The 15,200-nt window shown below is 37.1% G+C and overlaps 1 protein-coding gene across 2 annotated transcripts in view; it reads right to left on the bottom strand.

Moving 5' to 3' along the window:
• The window catches only part of COL4A3 (collagen type IV alpha 3 chain), a 66,508-nt gene that overhangs the window by 5,762 nt on the left and 45,546 nt on the right, over nt 1-15,200 (bottom strand). For both annotated transcript variants that reach the window (XM_069792137.1, XM_069792136.1), the window contains exons 33-49: nt 14,447-14,536; nt 13,736-13,870; nt 12,944-13,042; nt 11,322-11,411; nt 10,794-10,933; nt 9,578-9,704; nt 9,221-9,301; nt 8,119-8,217; nt 7,101-7,151; nt 5,900-6,085; nt 5,082-5,212; nt 4,574-4,646; nt 3,160-3,231; nt 2,920-3,039; nt 1,766-1,864; nt 968-1,180; nt 125-302 (exon numbers count right to left, since the gene is read on the bottom strand). In XM_069792137.1, the coding sequence (XP_069648238.1) occupies nt 125-302; nt 968-1,180; nt 1,766-1,864; nt 2,920-3,039; nt 3,160-3,231; nt 4,574-4,646; nt 5,082-5,212; nt 5,900-6,085; nt 7,101-7,151; nt 8,119-8,217; nt 9,221-9,301; nt 9,578-9,704; nt 10,794-10,933; nt 11,322-11,411; nt 12,944-13,042; nt 13,736-13,870; nt 14,447-14,536 (1,984 nt within the window). The remainder of the gene's footprint in view (nt 1-124; nt 303-967; nt 1,181-1,765; nt 1,865-2,919; nt 3,040-3,159; nt 3,232-4,573; nt 4,647-5,081; nt 5,213-5,899; nt 6,086-7,100; nt 7,152-8,118; nt 8,218-9,220; nt 9,302-9,577; nt 9,705-10,793; nt 10,934-11,321; nt 11,412-12,943; nt 13,043-13,735; nt 13,871-14,446; nt 14,537-15,200) is intronic.

Genomic DNA, 15,200 nt, shown 5'->3' with positions numbered 1-15,200 from the left:
GGTGGTTAAAAACAGTGCTTGTACTGGCTCAGATGGGTGAGTCTTTGCCTAAGATTTGCCGTTCAAAACAATTTATGGTGTCTGTGGTTCCAGGCCAGAAGAGCTAAAATTCTTATACTCTTACCTGCTTATATGGGGCTCTAGTGCCCTGCCAGAAATCGGTGCCATGTCTACTGGCATTACTGATGCAGTTGACAGCCAGTATGAATAGTCATTGCGAGAAGCAAAACTACAAACATCATTGGTGTTACAGAATAAGAATGGCATGGTGGTAAATCTCTGCAAGCAGCTACCAGCTGTTCCTAAAAGATAAAAGAGGAGAGGTTTGTGACAGATAGGAGATTACATTTAGTGCAGCGAACAGAAGAGACACATGATGGCATCCAATCTGCTATAGTGAGAATTAAAAAGTTGGTAACTATAAAAGAGAAGTGTCTATACAGTGGAATTATCTGAAAGCAAAATGCCTATGGTATATATAAAGGTATTTATATAAAAATAAGGGCTAAACAAAATCTGTTAAAATAATAATATCCTCTTGAATGGTATCCTTGACACAGTAGCAGGGATTCAGCTGCTTAAACAAAAGCTTCTGGTGCCATTTTTTACACCCTAAAGCATCCCATTTGGTCTCCAAAAAAAGCAAGATTCTCTCTCAGATCCTGCGTTATTACTGTCAGCCCTGTGCAGATGCTGTGAACATTTATACTAGACATCTATCCATAAGTAACTGAATTCCTCCTCAAAAATGACTAGGGATAGCAAAAAGGGAATATAGGAGGTGCAGGAGAGAAAGGTGTCTTTCAAGCTGCAATTCCTGACTTGATTCAGAGCAGCAGACCACTCTGGAGGCTGATGGTTGAAATCAATGTTCGTCTTGGATACTCACTGTGAGTTTGATTTCATGACAACTTAGCATTACTGGACTCTAAAGAAAACTATCTGAAAATTTTTACCAATACAGTACCAAGATCTTGTCCATGTGCTCGTTCATTTCCTTGTACAAAAAGCAGCGAATAGCCAACATAAATCTGTGATGTCCCATGTGGGCATGAAGGAATCTTTGTTGACTGACTATGCCGGGTAAACATAAAACCTCTTCTTGTTGGACCAGCAGTGATAGTACCTGGTGATCCAGGTAACCCCTGTAGACCTGGAAAGCCAATCAGTCCAGGTTGTCCTGTGGAGGGGAAATAAGTATGACTAGAAATATTATAATTTTGTTTGAATTTTTACTTCATTTAAATTAGTGGAACCACTTGAAAACTAACAAAAAAATTATCAGTAAGAACATACAACTTGAAAATTGGTAGTATTTGTTGCTAGATGTATTAACTCCTTCAGACCTAGCTCAGGTAGCTTTACATTGCATAGTTTCATGGAATAGTGAGGTATTTGAAAGAACCATGGCCATTTTTACCAAAAAAGTTGTAAAGTAAAAACTTTTTATGGTGACTAAATAGAAATATTTAGTTCTATTTTGATGTCATAAGAAGGTCCACCTAGGGATTTCAAGGGGATAAATAAATGTGATTAGTAACAGAGGAGCACAGTTAAGGCATATCTTTGTAAACTTTTATTTCAGTTGTGAACATGTATCTGTTAAAAGCTAAGAATGTGCTTGCATGTGCTTGTGGCCCTAAAGCTACTGTAAATGTTACAGAATCTCAATACATGCAAGAGGAAGGATTTACAGAAATCAGGAATACAGTTGATCTGTAAATTCAGTAGTAGCAGTCAAACAGAGATGTCTGCTTTCCTGTACCTCTTTGTCCTGGAAATCCCCTGTCTCCTTTCGGACCAGGCAGTCCTGGTTGACCTGGATGACCAAAACTTCCTGGTAGACCTTTTACTCCTTTAGGTCCTAAATTATAATCAAGAAAAAACCAGAATTATATAACAGTAGTTATTCTAGATTTTAATACTGTTAATGAATAAATTAAAATCCCCACGTAAATGTAGCTGTGTTAGAATAAAAACATCAGCATGAATTCACGAAGTTTTGAGACTGTCTGTGGTGTTACTGTCACTGTATTTCCTATCAGGAAGATTACAAGGAAATATCAAGTGTCTTGCAGAAAAATATTATTCTCATAAGAAATGTTTACAGAAACCAAAGCAAGTACCTTTTTCTGTCAGCATATGACATACAATAGAAATATTACAAAAATCTAGTAACAGGCCAAAACCATCTTGGTCATGGTTTGTAATTCTATAAATAACACAGCTCCTTTGTAAAACAACTTTAAGGAAAGTGTAAAAGAACAATTCTTTAGTGCCTGCTTTGTTATGCTGGAGGCAACTGTCATTCCTGAGTGGGGCATGCCTTTTGGCAAGCCTGTCCCCCTGAGGAGCTCCCTTCCTGGAGTGGAAAGCTGTGGTATTGACAAGGGTGGCCAAGTACCCACTGCACATCCACCTCATCCTACCTTCTCCTTGCTTCCACACTCCTCACAGCCATGGCAGGCTTCACTTCTAGTGCCAATGGAGAAGTAGCCAGCCTCTCCTTTCCTTTCCCACCCCCAGGCTATGACAGGCAATCACTTCGTAGCACATCTAGAGTACTTCTATTGTGTGTGGTAATTTCCAGCCCCCAAAATGACAAACATCCTGAGCATGGTTCTGGTTGTATGAAAATGGTGAATGTTTTGATCCAAGTTTACTTTTTATTCCATTATGTTGCTTAGGCTTATGTTGGGGGAGAAACTTACTCACTGACTGTGAGGGTGGAGGGCAGATGGAATGGGACAGGTTATAAATATAAGGTTGCTAACAAGGTACAAAGAGCTATTTTAAAATATGAAGAGGTATTATTAAAGACATGTCAATTTTCTATGCAGAAGCATGTTTTCCCACCAAACCAAAATGTTCCACTAAGCACCACACACAAACATGTATAGAGATAAAAATATAAACCACCTTGTAGTCCAGGAATCCCTTGAATTCCTTGATCACCTGGTGTTCCTGGGATTCCTGGCAGTCCAGGAGGACCCTTGCTTCCTGGGACAGAGAATATTCTCCCAGGGACTCCAGGTGGACCTAGCAGCAAAAATATAATGAAGAGCTATTGCTTTATATTAAAAGAAAGCAAAAAACTACAAAACAAAACAAACAAATCAACCTAAGTCAGCTGGTATTAGAATGAGAAGGGTTGGTTACCACGCTGGCCCTTTGGTCCCCTTGGCCCTTCTGCACCTTGTGGTCCAGGGGGTCCTTGATTACCCTTTTCTCCTAGGAAAGAAGATTGAAGATACATCTGTCTGGTTTAAAATGTCAAAACAACTGTCAAAGTTTCAGAGGCTTATTTAAGAGTCCTGCATGATCCATGCAACCTTCCCAAAGAGTAACACAGCCTGTAGACTCATATGAAATGTGAAAGTGGACTTCTACATCTCTGCTGTTACTGTATAATTTATAGGCCAAGTGCACTCAGTTTATAAGAAGTTGCTTCCATGCCTATCTTCATATAATGGCTGGTCCCATAAACCTAGCTTAAAATTTCAACTTTAGACTATGTCTTTTTTATCTCATGTGTTTTTGTCACTGAGTATACAGGTCAAGTGCTGCCTCCAGCAATGCTGTGCAGCTCAACTGCCTTTAAACCCTATTGTCAGTTATGCTGATGGCTGTTAGGAGGGTTGTATAGTTTTTTAAGTGTTTGAAACTTCATAAGCAATTCTTTTCACTGTGCAAAATATGAGGTTACATTCAGATTACTCTCCACAGCTCTGCTGGAAATAAAAAAAAAAAAAAAAAAAAAAAAGTCAACTGTATTTTATCATCAGGTTAGGAGATCTGACTGACTATGCCATGAAATGAGAGCTTTTTGCTTAAGAAAGTCTACTTACTGCCTGTACAGTGACTTTTCAAATTAGAACAAATTTAAAATACACAATAATTAGCATGGAACACAAACCAGTAGGTTAAACAGATAATGACAATTCTGTGTCACTGTATATCATGCAATTGAAAAATGAGAATATTGGAGTAATGCAGACCTATATCAGATTTAAATCACTAGAAAAATGTCTAAATTAAAAGGATTTTTAGCTAGCTACTGATCTGACTAACCCTTATGAATATGAAAATAATAAAGCTAATACATTTAACAGTTTGTCTGCTGATAAACTGGTGAATTAGATTATAATTGGGACTATTCTTATGGCAAACAGATGACGCAGTGCTCTGTGTTGTAATTATAATTAAATGCTCGAGTTCTGTATCTACAAGGTTGCCAAAAAGTCTCATCTTGTAGCAGTGGTGTGGCATTTCTAATTAGCAGACTCAGTCCCAAAGTCCTTATGCATTATTAATCACTAAGGACAAACTTGTTTTGCATTTGCCTGAGGTGAAGGCCATTGAAGTTTCAGCCCTTCTTCACTTCAACATCAGTTTGGACATACCCATAGCATATAACTCAAAGAAAATGCTCTCTTGGTGATCACTTGCATTTATAGCTGACTTACCCCCTGCTCTTGATCGAAAAACCTCAAAACCACAAATACTATTACAATGCAACATGTAAATGACTGTATTAGGCACACAGAAGTGTATGTAATAAATACATGAATACCTTTTACACCTGGGAATCCAAGAAATCCAGGGTCCCCTCTAGCACCAGGATAACCTGATCGACCTTCTATTCCCTGCAAATCAGGTAACAGCAATAATAAACAGGAATCAGCATCTGCACACTATGAAGTACACCTTCTTTTTGTTTAGAATATTCAGAGCATTATGTTCACAGAATATGCTACAACTAGAATTATCTGCTCCATTTGTAAGCATGTTACATGTTAGAAATAGTCATATCATTGTTAATGTTATTCTGCAATACAGAACAGCCAAGGAAATGACATGCCAGAAATTCACAGTAATTTTTTTTTTAGCCACTTAAGTCCATAAAAGTTACTTTTCATATCCATTTTAATATTTTCCCTCTATTAAACGAGGTTTTGGGGATGATGTGGGGTTTTTCTGTTTTGTTGTTGTTGTTGTTTTTTAATTGTCCTGGGTGTTATTTTCATGGCAAGAGCAAATTAACAATGAAGTAGGAAACAAGCAATATTCCTTTCACTGACTTTTGGACCGGGAGGACCAATGTCACCGTCTGGGCCTGTTGGCCCTGGTATGCCATCTGCCCCTCTAACACCTTTGCTTCCTTTCATGCTGGGAGTGGGAAGACCAGGAGGCCCTGGAAAACCTGGAGCACCTGTACAGAAACACCAGAGTAAGTAAAGTCTACTGCCAACGGCATTTCACATACGTTACATACAATGTAGTACAACATTCAACAACTCTATAATGGTACCCATGTTTATCACCTCAGTGATTCCCAAGGAAATATACCCATTTAAAAAAAAAACAAAAAACAACTCATTTTTCCTAGCCAGCTAATTTAATCTGAGATCATAGCTGAGTTCTTGCAGTACTCTGTAGCACTACAGTTTCTTGAATATCCTCCAGTTGTAGTTATGCCTGTAATCATAGAATCATTTAGGTTGGAAAAGACCTTCAAGATCATCAAGTCCAGCTGTAAACCTAACACTGCCAAGTCCACCACTAAACCATGCCCCTAAGTGCCACATCTACCCACTCATGCTACCTCACTTCTTTAAAGTTGGATCTCAGCTGCCCTACAGACCACATGGGAAGAAAGCAAAATCATGCAATTGAGTGGACTGCAAAGCTTAGCATTATTTTAGTTTACATCACACTGCATAGACCATCACAGTGTCTGCAACAGTAACATTGCATTAACTGGTAAAGGAACTACCTGCTTAATTATGAAGCTGTCTTGGGGGAAGACCTCTTTCAGCCTTGAGTTCTGGACAGGCTGAATTCTGCTTTCAATAATCAGTATATCATTTCAGATAAATAAGGAGTAATAACAACACACCTGGTCTCCCATCTGCACCAGCAATACCTCTATTCCCCTTTTGGCCAGTAATTGCCATGCCTGTTGCGCCTTGAAATCCAGGTAACCCCACTAAGCCAGGAGGTCCAATGGGTCCTTGGTCACCCTGATGACCTTTCATACCTGGTGGCCCAGGAAAACCAGGCAGGCCCATGTCCCCTTTGATTCCTGCAAAGTATAAGTATTACATTTGGGGAGAGCTGTAAAGATGGTAAGATGATGTGACTACACAGAGTATATGCATTTACTACACTGCAAACGTAGAATTCAACCTTTGTTTTTAGTATGGAGGAGTCCCCAAAGCCACCTTGCTAATGTAAAGCAAAATACTTGTGAGAAGACAGGATTCACTGCAAGGTAGTGTACACACACCACTCTTTTTTCTTTTTTTTTTTTTTTTTTTTAACTTTTTAAAAAAACTCCTCTTCAGAAATTGCTCATACAAAGGAATAAACTTGAGAGGAGGGTAGAAAGACCAGAGCAGGGAATATTTCTTGATGGATTAAGTAGAAGAAATGTTTCTTTGAACATCAGAACTGGCAAATCATTTTAAACTAAATACCAGCTAAAAGCATCAATAGGAGTACCACAAAGTAAGAGACTACTCCCAAAGGATATTGTTCTAAGGTTGATCTTTGAGTGCATGATCTCTATATGGAGGATATGAAGACAGAATTTTTATTTATTTATTTATTTTTAAGTACAGCAAATCAATGGATTTCTACCAGTACTAGAAATACAATGCAAAAACTAAAAAATGGGAAAAGTCCCCTCAGTAAACTGCTCACTCAAAGGGGAGATGAACAAAATTAAAATGCAATCACTGCAGCCTTCTTACAGTATGCTTAGTATTCAGCACCATCGGTTTTCATTAGAATATACTCTGTTAATCAAATTATGCATCAAAATAAAATTTCAAAAGCTCTAGAATGTGTATATCACCTTCACAAAACCATAGAAGTTAGCTTCTTTATTTCCCTTTTACAGTAGCCTTAACTTTACAAGCAAGAACTCTTGACATTTAATATATAGCACCAAATCATTGATCAAATGCACAGAATCACTCTTGATTTCCTCTGACACTCTTAGTGCCATTTCAAGCATCCAAAAGCAGGAGGCGACTTGAAGATGACGATTCTGGTATTTAAAAGTTAAGCTTTTGCTTTCTGAAAGGACAACTCACCTCTATGACCAGGAATACCTCGAAGGCCAGGGATTCCTCTCCCTGGTGCTCCTATAAAATATTAGGTCATGTTAAAGTCCTGAATAATTGTTAGAAAACATCATAGTTGCCTAATATTTCATACATTTCTTCAGAATTCACCAAATCAAAATGTAGATTTTAGTTATATGTAAAATATAATGTATCGATTATTTCCATTTCTTCTATCCAGAAGTACAAAATAAATTTGTAAGTTTTACTTTATAGTAGGAACTCTTATTGAAAAATCATATTTGAGGTACATTCTACAATAAGCTTTGTCTTTTTTTCAGAGGAAAAAAAAACCAGAAGAAAAATCTGCATTTCAGTTAGTTACTAAGAAAAATAGAAGAAATGTAAATACCTAAAAAAGAAAATATGTTAACAGTGATTACTTCAAACTTAATTTGAAAAAACTTCCTAAATACTATGAATGCCTTCTCAGTATCCTTATACTAATATGTAAAGAAACATTGTCACTGTAAAATATGAAAACACTTTCTGTCAGAATTCAGTGGAGGACTAAATCTATCTGAGGATGTTGATGACATCAGAAGTGACATTTAAATGAAAGGTTTTACAACCCAAGGAGCAGGTCATAGAACCCTTCACTATTCGTGTAAACACTGTGATTCCTTTCATCTTATTTCCACGTAAGAGAGGAGACCTCTTTAAAGGATTTTTGTTCTTTTCATCTCTTTGAGATTAAACATGTTAGAACTGTTAACAGCAATACTTTGGCTCTTGCAGACATTAACATTTTTAGGCAACATTATGACAAATCACATGTATAATAGAGTGGTGACATATGCATTTGGGTTGTTGACAGCATGTACAACAATCACAAAGAAAAGCCTGTGAAGTGAAAAACCTTCTACTTATAAATTTATCTTTGGCTCCACAGACGCTCCTTATTAATCCTTCCCAAACAATCCTTGTCAGTTTAACTAGGGGGAAAAAACAATTGTAAAACTGAATGAAAATATTTCACTGGTGTTACCTGGTTCTCCCTTTACTCCTGGGCGACCAGGCATACCATCCTGACCTTGATTACCTCTTTCACCAACAAGTCCATTTTTTCCAGGGTGTCCAACACCACCTGTGAATTATAATGGACCACAATATCATTTTCACTTCTATTATTCTGCATTTCGAAAGGATAACGTATGAGTCCCCTTTATTAAAATTTAATTAGTTCAGCTACTTCAAAGATAGATGTAAGTGTAGTGGTACATAAACATTTCTAAAGAGCAACATATACTTTTTATTGAGCTCACCAGCCTTCAATGGCTTTAACACCCCCCACTATTTTCACAGGCAATAACTTCCTGTCTTTCAAACACATTTTAGAACCCTGCCTTTGATTTAACCCATGCTGGTGGGAATCCATACAGGCAGTGTGGTTTCTCTCCCTGGCTTTATTACAAATTCAAGGTTTCTCTAAACAGGGAGTAGATTCTGATCTTTCCTAACTCTGCTGATAAGTCAGTGCAAGTTCACTAAAGTCAACAAAACCACAACATCATAATTTTGATGAGGGTCTCTCAATATTTTGAAGACAATGTCTGGCACTCACTTTAATAAAGTCTGCATTGCATACCTCTCTGTTGCTGCATACTTACACATTCCCCCTTAGGTATATTTTGAATGGTTTGATCTTTTCTGTTGCTTTAACAAGCAACTACAACTCCGTCCCCTCTTTCCACTCTAATTCATTTTCTTTTCCTCCTCATCTAGCTACATCTTAGTTTATTATTCTATTTTAGGAGGTAGAACAAGCCTTTCTTACAATTGTGTGGATATCATATCTAGAGACCTCTAGAGGGGAGAAAAAAAAAAGGGCAAAAAGCTTTACAACAGTGAAACAAAATTAAAACACCTTGCCTCAGCTGAACTGGTAACATTGAAAACACACCGTTGAAGTCCTTAGCTGCAACCACAGAAGGTAAAGTAAACAAAGCCCCTAACTAACATAAACAGAGACTGCAACTGCATCAGTTAAATTCTAAAAAGCTCAAAAGAATAAGAACATCAACTGCCTCATTACAAAGAAACTAACAAACCAGGGGGCAGTGATCTGGGAGAGATGCTATATGCCATACCAGGAGGGCCTATAATGCCCTGTTGTCCTGGGCGGCCCTGCAGTCCTTTAACACCAGTATCTCCAGGAGGTCCAAGCTTCCCTGTAAGAAAAAAGAGTGTGGGAGAGGAGAAAGGGCATTATCACTAGATCCAGATTCAGTCTGAGAACTTTGCTATCGTTTCTGCTTTGGACGGCTGCAAAAGATCTCTAGCTGATAATAGCTAGCCTGGCTGCACGGACTACGAAGGAGCTGTTTAGGTTTACAGCAGTTGAATATAAATATGTCACCCCACAGGCACCCTGTGTAGTTTATTGAGAAATTATCTTCTTCTGGAAGCATGTCAACATCTCATCACCCCTCCAAAACAAAACATACCTGGGATTCCTGCACTTCCAGTTTCACCTCTGATCCCATGTGGTCCTGGTACTCCTTTATGTCCTGGATGACCTTGGGATCCTTTTTCTCCTTTGCTGCCCAAAACTCCTGGGGGGCCTGGATCTCCCTGAGAAATAGAAGTTGCACACAAAAAGGTAAAGAATCACCTTACATTAAATACATTACATTCCATATTTGAACAACAGAAAAATCATACATAATTTTAAAGGTTAAGTAAGTGTAATCACAGTTCACTATGGTTTTCAGACAAAAAAATCAAAGTAGACTGATATGAAGTCTTCTCATAATACCACTGATCCTTTAGACATAGCTAAGAAAAAAAAAAATCTTTCTTTAATCTATACACACCAACTTCGTCTTCAGATGTTTTCACCGACACATAGGCTTTCCTTCAATTTCATTCCAACAGCTCCTCTTTTGATCCAAACATACATTCCTTACATAATATGCAGCTATAAAAAAATACTGAAATGCATATTTTTCCTTGAATTCCTACTGACTTTCACAACAGTAATCTCATTGTGGCTACCCAGCTAACACAGAAAAGAAACAGACAATTTAGACAGATTACAGGAATTATAGTACCATTTACAGCCTCAACCACGTATAATCTCATATGTAAAAAGACTCCCAGTTGTTCAACAACCAGAGTATGTTGAGTAAAATTGTATCCAATTGACCTAACATAAAAGATACTGGTTTTTTCTTAGCAATATATATTACCGAACATAACATATACTGAATGTAATATATATGACTAAGAAAAAAAACCCAATTCATGTTGTGTAATATTACTAGACTGTCAAAAAACAACGGTACAATTTTAGATTATGAAAGTTTTGTGTTTGCTAAGATTATGTTTTTATGTGCTTTTTAATGTACAAGTATTCCTACTGCTGACTTTTTAAGTGCAAGTCCTTGCTCTTAATGGATTAGCAACTTTTACAGAAACAAAGTTATTTCCAAGATGTTCCATCTTTACAAATAAGAAATTCTTGCACCAGAAGAAAAATGAAATATAATGAACTCAAAAATTTCTCCTGAGTAATGACACAATAGAATCTTCATATGTTTTATCACTAACAAATCATCTACTTCTGCAAACTCTGCAGCTCTCGCTTACGTGCTGTTCTGTTTCTATAGTCAAAGGCTCTGCTTATTGCCTAATATGACAATGTTTCCAATGCCTTTATACCTTTGGACCAGGCTCTCCTGGAGGCCCAGCAGATGGGTACCCAGGATCTCCTTTGTCACCTGGAAAGCCACCATAGCCCTGTGGACCAGGGTCACCTGATGGTCCTGGAAAGCCTGGAGATCCTTTCTGTCCTTTTGGACCTGGAAAAATACAGATACTGATACCATTCTTAAAAGGATCGTAATTGTATACTACACCTTGTGTTTTGTGAGCTACTGCTTGTATATTTAGATATTCATTCTTCACTAAACTAATTTACACAGCCAGTGATTTTATTTCTAAACCCATTAAAAAGAGGTTCTTATATGTAACAATATATAAATTAAAGAAGTTATATTTCATTTAGAGAGAGGGAGAACTGTATTCTGCAAGTCAAGCAAATGCTGGGGTGGTGAGAAGTCTATAGGTACCGCAAAGAATAAAACCCAGTCTAAGTATTGTATAGTACGCTTACAATAACTGCTCAGATCTGTGCAAATGCTTCTATACAGGTCTATGAATTTGTAATATGGCTTGACAGAAAATGACCTGGAATTCCCATGTCTCCTTTGTTTCCTGGTGCACCTGGGAATCCTTGTCCTCCAGGAATCCCTGGAAGACCCATATATCCTTTGACACCTGCAAGATGAAGAAGTAAGTGTCATCTTCACATTTTTGCTTTAGACACTGGCTGGCTGGTAGAGCTGTCATGAATACAGAATCCTCTACCACACACCTTGACATGGTATCTTATTATTTTATAAATCAACATGCAGCCTCTTGCCCCAGACACAAATAGAATTATCATTATTGTTGTCAGAAAGCCAAGGAAATAACAAGCATCTTATGTATCAACATTAAAATTAAGGTTTGTGACCACAGCACTTAGGGGCAGCAACTGAAATATACTTTTGCAAATTTTTATCAAGATCTTGAATTTGTATTTACACACTGGACTCTCCTTTCATTGTCCCTCTGAGTTCAGTCTGGTTTCTTTCTGGGCATGTCACAATCACGTTATTACTTACTCATTATGCACTTCTCATGCATGAGCAGTACACTCAAGAGCTTTTTCTTACACGGTTTAGGCACTTTTTCCTCTCTCAATTATCTTTAGCTTAATTTAGCTAAATTAGCATTCAGTTTAATGACTACAAGATCTAGTTGCATCTAGAATGTTCCCATGTCTAAATTCCAGGGTACTGGCAATGCCTGAACATTTAGGCAGGTGAGGTCTTATTTTCTTCCACAAAAAGTTAGGGAGTAACGGAGCATTTGCAGTTTTTCCTGTGGTGGCTACACTGCAATGACTACAAAGGATGTTAATGACAGAGTATAGCAGTGATGCTATAACAGCAGGTAGCATGGATAATTGCCATCATGAGAAGAACGATTTTGATTCCAAGTTTAAAATTATTTCTAATTGTCACCATTTTTATGTACCTAATTATAGTGTCATATGGTTTTCTAGAAAGAAGTTATCTCAAAGAATCAAAACCACAGAACACAGAGAAGTAAAGATGTTTTATTAGCATCAATTTAAAAAAAAACACAGATGAATTGTCTCACTCAAGGGTCAACATGTATCATTATGTATGATGTTATGGTAATGGCAGAGCAAACTTTGTGAAATAGCTTAGGTAGGTTTATGATTTATGCAGGTTCTTTTGAAGTCTGCTTTTCACTGCAGATATGGTAACTTAAAATTTAAGCCAAATATGCAGGCTTTGAAAAGGGAAATAAAAGCAATCTGAAATAAAAAAGCTTCTGAAATATTTTTGTGCACAGTTCTAATGTTCATATTTTAGAATTCTTACCTTTTTTTTAATAATATTAGGAATTAAAACTTCTTATAAATACCAGTTTTTATTTATTGGCCTCATCACCCTTTAGATTTTAAAGTTATTATTATTCAGGATTTAATATTACATTCTATTTATCACCCCAAACAATGGACTATATTCGGAAGGAAACAATCATTTGGGGGTAACTGCTATGACTTTCAAATAGCAGCTTTGGAAACTGCTCAGCTTCAGAATTCTCAGAAAGCTTCAGAGTGAATACAGAGAATGTAGTGCTGCTGCTGGCACCAAGTTTATGTGCTAGCATTGAGGTAATATTATCTCCACTCTCTACATGATACAGTAATTTTCAATATACGTATTCCATACCTGGTAGACCAGGTATTCCTTCAGACCCATCAAGACCTGGGGGACCTTGCACACCAGCATCACCTTTTTCTCCTCTTAGACCCATTCTTCCTTGAACTCCTAAAACATATATTTTAAAAAATATTACAAAACAACACCTTAGAGTGTGTTTTATGTAAAGTTTAAAGTTTTATAACTCTTTAAGCTCATGAAGCCTAAGTGGAGCATAGGATTTTCACTCTGTGAACACACATAAGCAAGACAAGCTCACAGTTAAAGCCTTCTTTATGGAAGGATGTCTGTAGGAAAATGTCTACATAAAAAGCCAGACAGCATTAGTTAAGCATGTACAACGCATATACAGAGTCTATATTAATATTGCAAACAAAGGAATTCTTCTGACAGTCAAATATTTCTAAGCAGACTCAACTTCTTTGCAATCCAGCATCTAGTTGGTAAGCGCACCCATTTCTATGCTCATGGGCTACTAAATGTATAAAAATGTGAATGTATAGCATGTATATATGTATATAAGCCTCCTAGTACTACTGACATATTATTACTAGTTTAACATTACAATAAGAGGATTTTTTAAGGAATACAGACTTGCTAAAATGGAAATAAATATTCAGTGTAATATCCAACTATCCCATTAACAAAAAGGTAGTTACAGTGTTCAGCAATAATTATTTCAAAGCCATGTGAATACTCTCAATAATACAGTCCGTTTCTTCCATGTTTTAGAGTCCACTGGAACTGCAACACAGATGACAACCCTAACTAGCTTTGAATGACAGAACAATGAATGTGTACCTTTTAAGCCTTGCTCTCCTTTATTCCCAATGCCAACCAAGGTCTCAGATGGTCCAGGAAAACCTTTATCACCTGGTTCGCCTTTTGCTCCAAGAAACCCTTTTCTTCCCTTCAGTCCTGGGAAGCCAGAAGAACCTGCAAGAAAATATAATGAAATCTTCTGAAGAAACCTGACTAGATGATAGCATAAAGGAAGCAATGAAACTCTTGTCTTCAAGTGCAACTATGCATATAAATACACATTCCAAATCATAACCTAAACTAGCTTCTTAATTACTCCAATAATCAATAAAACATCTATGAGCACAGATTATGGTAAGATACTGTAATTATTTCTTATACTAAATATATGTAAAAACTTGTATCTGTTGAATACATATAATAGCAGTATTTGGAACATGAATGGAATGGCAAAAAAACAGAGCAAAAAGACTCTCTGCTCTTTATTTAGCAAACCACCAGCCACTTTTAAAAATACCAATGAAATAAAAAGGTGTCAATTTAAAACTGCTAAAAAAAAATAACAATGTTGTCATTCAGTCTGTAGACTGCACATACACAGAAGCCAAAGATTCACCAAGACACAAAGAAATTCTGGCATGACATGTACTCAGGAGTGATAACATACATCAAGATGGATCATAAGACTACTTCAGCATGGAAGTTCCATTATTCTAAGTAATAATGAAGGCAGATACAACAGCCACTTGCCTCTGCTACCCGGGTTGCCTGGTCTTCCAATCATGCCTGGGTGTCCAGGAATTCCTAACAGGCCTATTATACCTGGCTCTCCCCTTGAGCCTGTGGAATTGAAGCAATAGAAACATATTTGTTAGTATTTGATCACTGACACAGAACATTGTGTCAGAAAACTACAGATATGCCTGTCATTTAAGTGTTTAATTGCTTGTTTGTTTTTTCTCCATTTCTGTAACATACTGTCCAAGCCAGTTTTCCAGTCTTTAACCACATGAACAGCATTTACACACACACAGTAACCCCCAAACTACCTAGACTAGTAGCTGCAACAGCTTCTATCAATGAATGAAATAACTGACAGTGAGGATAATGTATCTGACATATCCACACAGGGATGGGAGACCTGTCATAGGATGTATGGGAGAGACATTCCTTTCTGGCTCAGGAGTTGAAGGCCAGCTGCGACATGACAACTCCCTTCAAATGACACCAGAAGTCTAAGTTTGCATAACTGAGTCAAGTGCTACATGTTTATCATTAGTTTTATAGGTTGTATGTATAAAAAGGTATGTACCATCTCCTTCCCACAGAATAATGAAGGATTTGATAGTAATGAAAAATCTTTATTAAAGAAGCATTACATAACTGATTTCTTTTACTCTATGAATCAAATTTGAACACATTTCTGAAAAAAAATCCCTTACAGGGATTACCTACCTTACTTAAAGTTAGCTCTGGTTAATGTGACAGAGTTTGATCTGACTCA

Source organism: Haliaeetus albicilla, chromosome 9 (genome assembly GCF_947461875.1).
Source record: "Haliaeetus albicilla chromosome 9, bHalAlb1.1, whole genome shotgun sequence".
NCBI lineage: Eukaryota > Metazoa > Chordata > Aves > Accipitriformes > Accipitridae > Haliaeetus > Haliaeetus albicilla.
Note: the sequence above shows the minus strand (reverse complement) of the source record. Positions and strands in the feature narration are given on the sequence as shown.